The sequence below is a fragment of the Nuphar pumila genome, chromosome 7 (genome assembly GCF_984573655.1).
Source record: "Nuphar pumila chromosome 7, dmNupPumi1.hap1.1, whole genome shotgun sequence".
NCBI classification, from domain to species: domain Eukaryota; kingdom Viridiplantae; phylum Streptophyta; class Magnoliopsida; order Nymphaeales; family Nymphaeaceae; genus Nuphar; species Nuphar pumila.
The window spans coordinates 116,665,037-116,678,105 of NC_143255.1; the positions used below are offsets into that span (position 1 = coordinate 116,665,037).

At 37.8% G+C, this 13,069-nt stretch overlaps 1 protein-coding gene across 2 annotated transcripts in view; it reads left to right on the top strand.

Annotated features, from left to right (window-relative positions):
• The first annotated feature begins 1,059 nt into the window (after positions 1-1,059).
• Positions 1,060-13,069, top strand: part of LOC149833090 (uncharacterized) — a 39,439-nt gene continuing 27,429 nt past the window's right edge. For both annotated transcript variants that reach the window (XM_090012713.1, XM_090012712.1), the window contains exons 1-3: positions 1,060-1,411; positions 1,605-1,683; positions 2,312-2,406. In XM_090012713.1, coding sequence (XP_089868839.1) covers positions 1,184-1,411; positions 1,605-1,683; positions 2,312-2,406 — 402 coding nt within the window. In that variant the 5' untranslated portion in view covers positions 1,060-1,183. The remainder of the gene's footprint in view (positions 1,412-1,604; positions 1,684-2,311; positions 2,407-13,069) is intronic.

Genomic DNA, 13,069 nt, shown 5'->3' on the forward strand with positions numbered 1-13,069 from the left:
AGCGTTGTTTGGTTAAGCAGTGCCAACGGATCAGAAGATGTTGCCTTTAAAGATTTGGTTAAAGACCTCTTAGCTTGCAAGATGTCCAATGCATAATGGTTGGACATACGGAGGTACGTGTGGGTTAGGGCTAATTCCCTCAGGAATCACATTAGGTGATTTCAACTGAGTATGATGACCCAGGGCTAGGCGAGTGAATGCCTAGGCACCGACGAATGAGTCTGGGTGGTGCTCTTCGCTATAGTATTCAATCATCAACTTGTCTTCAGACTGAGGTTGTAAAGTCTTGATCCTTCAGTGGTGAGGTTTGATTTAGCATGCGCGTGAAGTTGCAATAAACTCTATGGCATGCAAGGCTAAGACAAAGTTTGTGCCTTTTTTTGAAAGTGATAGTTGGTATGAGAGGAATATGCACTAAGTGACATGGACTACATAGAATATGCATTTGGAAATGCGTTTGATCAACTTTCACTAGGCACATGCGCATGGGGTGGTGTGCATGGCCAATGAAATGATTCAGTACATGAAAAAATATTAGTACGTGGCCTTTGGCCATTAGGCTATTTAGACTGGGCTGCTTGACGCATTGAGGGTTTGCGAAACATTCTATGCCCGTGACAATGTAGTTGCGAGTGAGCGATCGAAAGGCTTGCGACAGTAAGAGAGGACCATCGCACCACACTGACTTGACTTGTTGAAGAAAATAAGCCCATGACACTTATAACCCTCTACAAATACACTTAAGGGTAACTAAGTAATTTCAAATAAAAAAAGCAAAGGAGGCATTTAAATATTTGAAATCTTAGGTTGTTAAATGTAAATTGCCAAATGCAAGCCGCCTATATGTAAATCGTTATCCAAAAATCCAACGAACCCTGTTACCGTAGACGAATTTCAAGGAGATAAAATTCCGTTGCATTCCCGTTAACAACGTCGGGAACGCACCCGCAGGACAGGATAATAACTTGTCCTCCACTTTAATAGCCAGAAAAATTGTCCGGCGGAAATAAAAGCGGCGAAAATGAATAGCGGTTATATACAAAACTAGAGCGAGGGAGAACGACAGAGAAGGAGAACCCGAGAGGCAAAGCTCCTTTCAGCTCTCCTCTGCCGCTGCGTTCCTGATCGCGCTTTTCCTTCCTCCGATCGCCCACCGGAAAAGCCAGGATTTTCCGGACGAGGAATGGTGGATCCCGCCGGAGAGAGCGGCCTGCTCGAGGAGGCCGCCCTGGTGCTGGAGCGGGCGAAGGAGCTGCAGGACTCGGCCGCCTCCCTCATCTCCCAGACTAAGAACGAGGAACAATCGCTCTGCCAGCGCGCCCTCGCCCTCGAGTCCGAAATCCAGCGGCTCAAGCGCTCCATCGACGCTGCGACGAAGGCCGGCGCCGTCGATCATCAGACCGCCGATAAGGTCTGCTCTTTATCCCGTTGCTCCGAACGATCGACTTCTTCATCTTCTTTTGTGTTTGCTGATTTTCTTTTTCATCCCTAATTGAACTTCCTGAGGTCCGTTCTCTCGTAATTAGATCGTATGGAATTCTATTTCCTTCCATTTGACGTTATTGATTGTGTTTATTCTTTTCTTTGGCTTTTTTGGGGTGAAGATAGAGGAAAAATTGTACAAAGCCAAATGTGTGATGGGCGATGGCGATGTTTCTTCGTTTCTCCCCGTGAAATCCAATGGTACCGTCTTCTCAGACTTGTATGGACTCTTCCGTAGATTTCTTAGCGTGTAGCTCCTAAATAGTTTCATCTCCTAAACATCGTAAACAATTCAAAAGAACAGTTAAGGCATTTTTTGTTTAATCTGAACTTCTAGATGTGTTGATCTTTATTTAATTGCTAAAAATCGTACTTTACATTGAATCAATGTAGCCATAAAATTCTATTTCATCGTCAAGTTTTAGTGTGATATCAACTGTTATTTTTTTTCTCTCTAAAAACACTTCCTAGACATGAAAAGCACACCATCTAAAGCATCTTTTTCTACTAAAAGTAAATTATGTAGAATATATTTGTAAGTTCAAATTAAGCAAACACCTAGGCATATGAGTTTTCGAGCCCTTTAGGAAGGTTTAGGAGATAAGACTGTTTAGGGACTATAATCTATGTCACATGGATATGGGTGCGGATATGGACATACATCCACTTTTATGAGGTTTCCGATATAGCTTGTATATACGGGGATACAGAGCGGGAGCTAAAATGGAGTGTCCATGTGACATAGGCCAGAATGGCATTAGGAATCACAAGGTCGTAGGTGTTCTTAACGTCTCTATATAGAGAATAATATTTTGGGGTTCATGTGTAGGTAGATTTCTTAGGATGTTTCTTGGTCCTATTAATGTACGGGCAATCAGAAAGGATGTGCAGTTGAAAGTGAAGGAGGAGTACAACAGTTACCGGGTAAGTCTACTCAACCTGCTTTGTTTACTTAAGTCATGGATTTGTTTGTCTTGGAAGAATTTTCTTATTGGAACAATAATTGTATGTATGTGCTAGAATTTATTTGGTTTTTTCTGCATCATGGACTGGCTATAAATAATGTTGTTGGTAGAGTATTGATTATATGAAATATATTATGGTTATGTGCACTTGTTTGCACTAATTAAAAGCTGCAATTATTAGCTTGAACTTGACAAGTTTAACATTTATGATATTCTTTCTTGGTGGAGAACAGTTTGAAAACTAATTGGCTTAGACAGGTTACTGTACAATTTTGAGGGACTCTAATATGATTTTTCCTTTTAGTGCACATACCTATGCATTGGCATTTGTGTTCTAGAGCTTTCTTGCAAAGAGACTGCAATAATGGTCGTTTTCTTCATTTTGTATTTTTCTCATTTTGATCTTGTGCTATTCCCCATAATTTTTTTTTCAGAAATTGTTGGAGGTTTTCTGCGTGTTCTTTTAGTAGGAGTAAGTGTCCTCACAGGTTGGTTATGCACCAGCTTTCTAGTATTCAGACTTTAGGCCTTTTTCCTGAAGTTATCCATTTTATTTGACTTGTGGTATTAGGTAGAACCTTGACAAACATATAGATGTGAAAATCCACAAGCAAAATCTTTTATTGATTTTCAAAAGTTTATTCTTTAGAAATCTCGCCTCCCATTTCAGAAAATATGGGAACCCCACTGGTACGATATTCAGCCGTTCCTCCCCAAGTGTCGAGGGATGACCCGATCAAGATTGAGACTTTCTTAAAGAATCACTTTTCTTGGCTTTTCGACAGAGCTTTCGCAACACTTGTGAAAAGAGAGAGAGAGAGAGAGAGAGAGAGAGAGAGAGAGAGAGAGAGAGAGAGAGAGAGAGAGAGAGAGAGAGAGAGAGAGAGAGAGAGAGAGACCACCAAGCCTCAGAAATTGGCAAGAAAGAGAAAATGACAATTAACAAATACAAAAGTAAAAATTTAACTAAAAATGGAAAAGAGAGAGGTTAGAGAACCTACTCGGGCTTGTTGAAGCTCTAGCCCCACTTGTGATGTCCGTATAGTCTCTCCATTCTGATTGTGAGCTTAGAATCCGATAGATTATTGCTACTCTAACCGGGGTTTCTTACAGAGAAGGGGCACTTCCCGTAGGAAAAAGCTATTCTAATAAGCTAGGAAAGTAAATTTCTACACTATACTAGAGTAATTACTTAGTATTTTCTCACGAAAATGGGAGAAAGTTTAAAGTAAGAAAGCTATCCCTAACCTACGCAAGCACTCTCTTTAATTCCCAGGCTTGGTGGCCAACCAAGCGAGAAAGCTAGACAGCCTACACTAGAAAGCTAGTTACCTAGGAAAGCTATCTATCTTATTGAGAAGAATAGGAAATTACCTCGAGGGGCCGCTCTTGGAAGCAAAAGAAAGGATGGAAGAAGGTAGGCACTCCCAATTCTCCATCAAGCACATGCACTCAAGTGGAGAATCTTGAAAAAGCTTGAGATAATCCGTAAATAAAGCATAAAGAGGGTTTTTGTAGGTGTTTTTCGGGCCTCAATAACCGAGACCGTCGACAAATGGGCCATCAACCGACATTCTGATCCTCGGCAGATGGGCCATCTGCTGAGGGTCAATCGGGCTGGATCGGATTCGCTTCGGGTCCAAATCTAGTTGACCATCGACCGATGGACCATCTGCCAACTGTCAAATGAATTCGAATCTGGGTTGGGTCAACCTAGTCTAGATCTAAACCTGGATCGAATTCACCGTCGATAGATAGGCCATCTGCAGACAATCATTTGGATATGAATCTGGATTAGCTCAAACCCAAATTGTCTAGACCTATCCTGACATGTTTCGGGAAAAAACCTATATCTTGAGTTTTAGAAATCCATTTGATGAACAATTTGGTGCATTGAAAAGCTAACATCCTCCTCTACAATCAGTCTTTTGGGATCAAAACCAAATTGAACTGTTTGAATTGTCAAAATGCCCTCAAAGTGAGCCATAATTTTTGAACAAGTTATTTCAAAATCCAAAAACATGTTTTGGCCATAACTTTTCACTTTGATATTCGATTGAAGTGATTTTTGGCTTGTTGGAAAGCGAAAAGCCTCTACTTCTTAGTTAAAAATGTTTGAGGATGTTAGTTTATGAGTTAAAAAGTGGTAAAACCTGAGTTATTACTCCAAAATACTTGAAACACCTAACCTTTTAAAAAGATATTCTCGAAACTTATTTTATCAAATAGAACTTCAAAATACCCTTTAAAAATGTTTGAGTATATTTGACTATGTTTGTATGGTTTGTGCGCCTCTCGAGAATTTCCTTCCTTTCGAAAAGTCCACACCTTAATTCTCTTGAGTGCGAACAAGCATCTCAATTTTGACAAGTCATGGCATTGACTTTACATAAGGGCCAAGGTGAATGTTGGTTGAGAAGAACTCATAAAATTTTTGGGTGTCTACACGTTAAAATATGTACAATATATATATATGTTTGTATATATATATATATCTGTTTTGTATTAGTTTGCCAAGTAGGGGCATTTTTGTCTTTTCACATGTAATTATTTTTAGAAACAACTATATTCTAGTTTTTCCTATTTTTTTCCATTAGGGGCCCCACTCCTAGAGTCGTTGGCTCCCAAACGGTCATAAATGTGACCGTTGGGAGCTCCCCAACGACTGTACGAGGGGAGCTCCCAATGGCCTCCCCTTTCTTATGATGTATATAAATAGAAGTGTGTTCCTCCTATTTCTCTCATTGCTTTCCAAGCACCTCATTAATAATATTTTTATTCTTTTACTTGGTGTTGCCCTTTGTAGGTTTTTTGTATTGTCCCATTGTGGACTTCTTGCTTATGCACTTTTGTGCCTATTGTGCCTTTGTTATTGTCCACTATTGGACTTGTTTGGTGCTTTTGCACCTTATCCTTGTAATTTCGCATACTTCATTACATGATATCAAAGCAAGGTTGTGCTCTTGGTCTCTTGAAGAGTGACAATTGAAAGATCGTGATTCAGAGATCGACGTGCTTGTGGCAACTCAAGTGGAGGATCTCTTCCGTGTTTTTCCATATTCCTTCTCTCTTCTTTATAAGCCACAATGGAGAATGATCAAAAGATTGATCTTTCTTTTAAGTTGAATGGTACCAATTACATGATGTCGGCATTCACCATGGAAAATAACCTTAAAGGCAAGGAGCTTTGGGGATATGTGATGAGCTCTATTTTGAAACCTCAATTCAAACTCACCTCCAAGATAGAAGATTAAAAAAGGAAACATGTGAAAATTCTTGCATGGTTTATGAACAATGTTGAGCTTAAAATATATGCCAACATCGCTAAATTTCGAAAGGCAAACAAGACATGGTTTTTTATGAAAGGTATGTGCACACAAAAAGATCTTGCAAGACAATTCTTTCTTCTAAAAAAAATATGTACCATCAAATAAGGGGACATGAGTGTCTGTGATTATTTTAACACTTTAGTCCCTTATTGGATAAATTACTTCTTCTTGAATCTAAGTAGGTTACTAGTGAAGATGTTGAACTAAGAAGAGAGCAAATGAAAAAAGAACATTTTTTCCAATTCTTATATAGGCTTAGGCCCAAATATGAACAAGTTAGATCTTCTCTTCTTCATAGATCTAAGTCTCTTCCTTTGGAGGATACCGTTGCCGAAATATGCGAAGATGAGACTCATCTTGGCATGATAAAAGGAGGAGATGAAGTTTTAGCCATGTCCAAGCCCGACAATCATGTAAAAATCTATAAGCCTCCACACTTTGGGAGGCAAAATAGTTATAATGGTGGCTATAAGAAGGCTATTTGTCATCATTGCCATGAACCATGTCATATACGACCTAATTGTCCCAAGTAATATGACACCCCAAAGAACAAAGTAGCTTTCGTTGAAGAAACCATACTAAGGAAGAACCAATCAAAAGAAAAAAATTCTTTTTCTCTTGCTCAATTATCGGAGACACTTCAAATGTTACTTAAATCTCCATCTACATCGGGTGTCGCAATAGCCTCTTCTTTTCCTCCAGGTATGTCTTCTTGGATCTTTGATTCTAGGGCCTCTTTTCATATGACACCTCATGAAAATGATTTATCCGATTTATGCACTAATTCAAAAACCTCTTATGTTTCAATTGTCAATGAAACATCTTTGCAAATTTAAAGTATTGGAACCTTAAATTCCTCTATTTTTTCTTTTGTGCCAAAAGTAAGGGTTGTTCCTCAACTAAGTTTAAACCATCTTTCCGTTTCACAAATTTTCGATCATGGACATCTTCTTCTCATCTAAGGGTTGCTCCATGCAGGATCTCCAGTCCGAGAATCAAATTAGGCAAGGCCATAAGAAGGGAGATCTCTACTTTATGAACTATCTAAACCTTCTTCCAATTTCTTTTTATAATTATGTCCAAGATAAAGATATTGAAACTTGGCTTAAAAGACTAAGACACCCAAGCTTCTCAAAGATGTATCTTTTTCTTTTTGGGGAAAATTTTTGCAATGAAAAAAAATTAGTTTGCGAAGATTGTATCTTTGGAAAGATGAAATCTACTCTCTTTCATGATAGAACCTATGTCACAGGGATTAGGCCAACCAGGTGCCGCACCCACATCGACGCGACACGACGCGAGTGCGGTCAACGCACCCTGCATCATATATGTCCAAATTTTGGACTTTAAAAAAAAGAGCCCGATGAAATGGGCTTTGGAGGATTAGGGCAAAACATTTTTGCCCTGTCCTCTGCCTCTCGACCCCGACGCAGCGAGCCTGCGACTTGCTCTCGACCCCGACACCTACGAGCTATCACCGTCTAGCGACACCTCCTCTCCATCTCCAAGGTACGCATTCTCTCTCAATCTCTCTTTCCACTCGTCTCTCAATCTCTTGGCTACCTCAGATCCAACTTTTCCAAATCCCATCATGGCTAATGTCTTCCTAACAAGGGAAATACCAACAAATTTGTTCCTTTGCCATTTCCCTAATTCATACAAAAAAGTCATATCACAAACAACATCACCATAGAAGATATAAAAAAGGAATTCAACCGCTGAATCATAAAACAAAATACTAATAGAAATCATTGGTAAAAAGTGCATTCACTATATGCAAAATTCCTATGAAACCTCACAAAGCTCCCATCGTACATGATTTGAAAATACGCCATTCCCAACCTTCAATGTTGTTATATGTTTATAGGGTAGATTGTAACAATAACATGGTGTCTTTATCATCTATATTTCAGGGTTCATGGAACTATGTTTCCTCTGATGAAAGAGAAAAAGATACCCGTGTTTCAAAGAATCACCACCAATTTTAATTTGAGGTTAGCAGTCTACGCATAAAACCCAGAAAGAAAATTCAAAAATAGTGCAAACAAGCTGTGTATTTCACAGTGGATCTCCATGTCTGTATGCATAATGGTTGTGTAGTATCATGTTGTTTTTGATGATACTATGATAATTGTTTTTTATTTCATTAGTGTTACTGTTGTTAATTGTTAAAACTTAAAAACTATATATATATATATATATATATATATATATATATATAATTTTATATATACCCTCCCACACCTCTGCACCTCCGCACCCAAGTTTTTTTAAAGTGCCGCACCCGCACCCGCACCTATGTGACATAGAATAGAGCCTTTGTCTCCAAGAGACCTTTTGAATTAGTGCATTCGGATGTTTGGGAACCTTTTCTCGTCATATCAAAAGGAGGATATTCATATTATGTTACCTTTATTGATTATTTCACTAGATATATATGGATACACTTTCTTAATTTTAAATTCGATGTGTTTTCTTTCTTTAAAAAATTCTATATAATTGTCAAAAATCAATTTCAAAGCAACATCTCTATTCTTAGATCCGATTCGGGTGGTGAATACTTATCAAATGAGTTTCAAAATTATCTAGAACTAAATGAGATTTGTCACCAAAAGTCGTGTCCTAGAACTTCCCAACAAAATGGATTAACCGAAAGAAAACATACATATTTTAGAAACCACTAGGACACTACTTATTTCTAAAGATATTCCAAAAAGTTTTTGGACCGAGGTCACTCTAACATCAACTTATTTGATAAATAGAATGACTTCATCATCCTTGCAAAACACATCTCATTATGAAAAATTATTTAAAAGAACACCCGATTTCAAACGGTTGTGAATTTTTGGTTGTAAGTGTTTATACTTTTGCATAAAAGAGATAAATTGTCTTCAAAATCCATTGAATGTGTATTCATGGGTTATGGAGAGAACAATAAAGGATATACATGTTTTGATCCTAAGAGTAACAAACTATATGTTTCTAAAGATGTAACCCTTTTGGAAAATGAAAATGGTTTTCAGAGAACCAAGGAAAACAATGAAATCAATTATACTTTTCTATTTGATCTCTTGCCACAAAAAGGGTTGACTTCTTGTTATGATTCTTTGAATGACATCGGGGATAATACCTTAAATAACAATGAAAACGGTGATGATAATGTGCATTCAATTAATGAGAATGAGGAATCATCTATAAGAAATAATGATATTGTTAATAAACCTATTCAAACTTATACCAACAAAGGATTTCTTTAAATGCTTTAGAAAAATATTCACAAAATTTATCGTTAGAAGAAACCTCCCTTAAAAGATCCAATCCTATATCTAACCCACCAAGTAGGTTTGTATCTTATGACACATTAACACCAAAATATAGGTCATGTCTAATAGCTTTACATTCCTATCATGAATCATCACACTATGATGAAGCCAAAAATCTTTCACGATGGGTTGAAACTATGAATATATAACCTAAAGCTCTTGAAAATTCAAAACATGAGAAATAACTTCATCACCCATAGAAAAGAAATCTATAGGATGAAGACGATTTTTTAAGGTTAAAACCAAGAGTGATGGGTATCTAGAACGAAAGCTAGGTTAGTAGCCAAAGGGTACTCTCAAGAATACGATATTGATTATGAAAACACATTTGCTTCGGTAGCTAGAAGGACTAGTGTTAGGACCCTCGTAGCAGTTGCATCTATTAAAAAATGACCCATCTACCAACTAGATGTGAAAAATGTTTTTCTAAATGGTGAACTAAATGAAGATGTTTACATGGATCCTCCACCGGGGTTTTGTATTGAAAAAGGTAAAATTCTACTTATAAAAGCTTTATATGGTCTAAAACAAGCTCTTAAAGCTTGACATAATAAATTTAATAATGTAATGACTGATCTGAGTTTTCATTCATGTATACTGACATTGCTCTTTTTGTTAAAAGTATAGGTTCTATGGTTATCACTCGAAGTGACAAATAAGGAATTAGTGATATTAAAAATATTTTAAAAGAAAATTTTGATATGTCTGATTTAAGTTTTTTAAGATACTTTTTAAGTATTGAAGTTATCTACTCAAGTCTGGTATTATAAATGATAAGAAGATAAAACCCTAAAAGTAATTAATGCTAAATTGAGTCTGGAAGATGAGACTACTTGAAGATCCTACTCCTTACCGCCAATTAGTTGGGTCACTCACCTATTTATCCATCACTTGATTCGACATAGCTCATGCAATTTACCTTGTTAGCTAGTTTCAACATGCTCCTACCACTGTACATATGAGTGTTGTCTTGAAAATTGTCAGATACAGTAAGAATACTATAACGAAGGTTTTTTTTATATCCTCATCTTATTTATTTGATTTACATGCCTATACTGATGTTGATTGGGGTTAAAATCCCAATGATAGAGTCTCAACTACTGTTTTTTGTGTATTTTTTAGATAACTATGATTTCATGGAGGTGCAAGAAGCAACATAAAGTATCATTATCCTCAACTGAAGTTGAATATCGTGCAATGGTTACAACGACCATGAAACTTGTGTGGCTTCGAAGTCTTCTCAGTGACATGAGAATAATCATCTCAACTCCTTCGAAGATGTGCTGCGACAATAAGAGTGCAATTTTCATTGCAAACAACCACACCTTTCATAAGCGAATTTAACATATCGAGATGGATTGTCACTATGTACGTGATGAATATCTAAGAGAAACTATTGCGTTGTCATATGTCACATCGGAGTACCAGTTGACGAATTTCTTCACAAAAGCTATTCGTGTTCGATTTATTTTTTCCTTAGCAAACTTTCAATTATTTTTCCATAAGTTTGAGGGGGAGTGTTAAAATATGTGTTTGTACATATATACTTATGTATATATATATATACATATTCACACATATATATATATATATAATATATATATAATTTGTTTTGTATTAGTTTGCCTGCTAGGGGCATTTTTGTCTTTTCACATGTAATTATAGTTGTTTTTTAGAAACAACTCTATTCTAGTTTTTCCTATTTTTTTCTAGTTTATTTTCTTTTTTTCTTTTTCTTTTCTTTGCCATTAGGAGCCCACTTGTAGAGTCATTGGGGCCCCAACAGTCAGAAATATGACCGTTGGGAGCAGTGTTGTTAGAGGCGAACGCCTTAGTACATGAAGCGTATGCCTCAGAGGCGAAGCACAAGCTCAAGGAACCGAGATACTGTAGGGAGGCATTTGTAGGCTTGAAGCACACACTTCACATGGGTGAAGCGCACGCCTCACATCGAGGCGCGCTTCGCTTCTAAAGCGTATGCATCAACTCGTTCAAGGGCTATGACAGGGTGAACCAGCAACAGAAGAGGCTGCAACACAGGAGGAAAACCAGGAAACAGATCGCCATCATCGCCGCATCCTCCATCATTCTGATTCTCATCGTCGTCGTAGTCGTTGCCAGCACGTTGATCTCCCGGAGTAAGGACTCTTCGGATTCATCGACAATGACAAGCGTCTTTAGCCAGAACGAGATGATCAAGGCTGTGTGCTCTGCCACCTTGTACCCCAGCTCCTGCATCGCCAGTCTCTCCTCTGTTGCGGATCCGCAACACTTCTTTCAGATCTCGCTGCAGGTCGCCTTTCGAGAGCTCTCAAACGTCTACGGTCTATTCGGAAAGCTCGCCGGAACCGTCAAGGACAATAGGACCAAATTGGCACTTTTGGACTGCCAGGAGATGATCGTTGACGCCATTGTCAAACTTGTTCTCCTCCTTTGAGTTGGGTGTTATTGGGTGAACCTGGTGGTTATTTTCCTTGCTTCAACACATTTCTGCACCCACCATGGCTGCAAATCTGACAAAGCCATGTGCATATGGGGCCCCATTCCACTATTCATGCATGCTTGGACCCAGAGAGGAGATTCAGGGAGTGCTTAAGTGCCATGTCACTTGATCCCCTCTCCTTGGACCATGGGTCCACAACCAAACAAAGATGTGGCAGTTAGGGATGTCGACGGGCATGGGTTAAACCTGGGTTCTCATTGGACAATTGGCAGAGTGGATCTCAATCCAGATCAAAAGTCAGCCAATGCTAAAATTTTGTATCTAGTCCTCAATTTGTTGGAATTTATGGCTCTAATTAAATCCAATTATAAGCTTCAATGGACCCATTCATTGTTTTTTTTTGTTTTTTGGAAGTAGAAAATGGACTTCTCAGAAGGAGGAAGAACTGGCGTTAATTATAGGAAAGTAGTATTTATTTTATACTGTCGTTTATTAGTAGTTCTTATTTAAAATTTGCATTATTTTACTAATATTATATATTTTATTATTTTGATCATGAAGCTTACGCTTCAACGCCTTGAGGCTTACGCCTCGCTTCATAACAGGCTCAACGCCTCGCGTTGCCTCATCGCATTTAACAACCTTGGTTGGGAGTTCCTCAACAACTTTATGGGGGAAGCTCCCAATGGCCTCCCCTTTCTTGTGATGTATATAAATAGGGGCGTGTTCCCCTTATTTCTCTCACTGCTTTCCAAGCACCTCATTAATAATATTTCTGTTCTTTTACTTGTTGGTGTTGCCCTTTGTAGCCTTTTTGTATTGTCCCATCGTGGACTTCTCGCTTATGCGCTTTTGTGCCTTTGTTATTGTCCACTATTGGACTTGTTTGGTGCTTTGGACCTTATCCTTGTAATTCCGCATACTTCATTACACTACAAAGCACCCTACTAATAAGAGGTTTCTCTTGGTTTAATTCATGCTTCTTATTGATTAAAGCACTTGCTTCTCATGTTCCTTTGCTGAAGATTCATTTTTTAATCTCATGGTTTTGGTGTCTGCATGCTAATTCATTAAAAATATTATGTTTAATATTCATCATTTAGTGTAATGGTTATGTTGGTTCAAATGATTTTTTTTTTCATTCTTTTGAAGAAAACATTTATTGAACTTTGCATATGATAAGGAACTTTGAAGGTGGCACCATCAATTTTTGTCCTTAAATTTTCACATCAAAAGCTAACTAAGGCTCTTGTGAAAATCATATGTTTGACTTTTCTAGGGTCTTAGTTGTCTGTTTTTTGTTTCTTATGTACATTGATGTAAATATATGCTAGTTAGGTGTATTTTAGTCTTAATTCTCTATTTTGTTGTGGTACCCCTAACAAAGGGGGCCGGCCCATATATAGTTTTGTGAAAGTATCTTTAACAAGATACTATGATCAAGACCTTAATATCCTTGATGATAAACACGTGCGCACATGCACAATAATCACTCTTAGAACACTTGTGCACAAAAGCACAACTCAC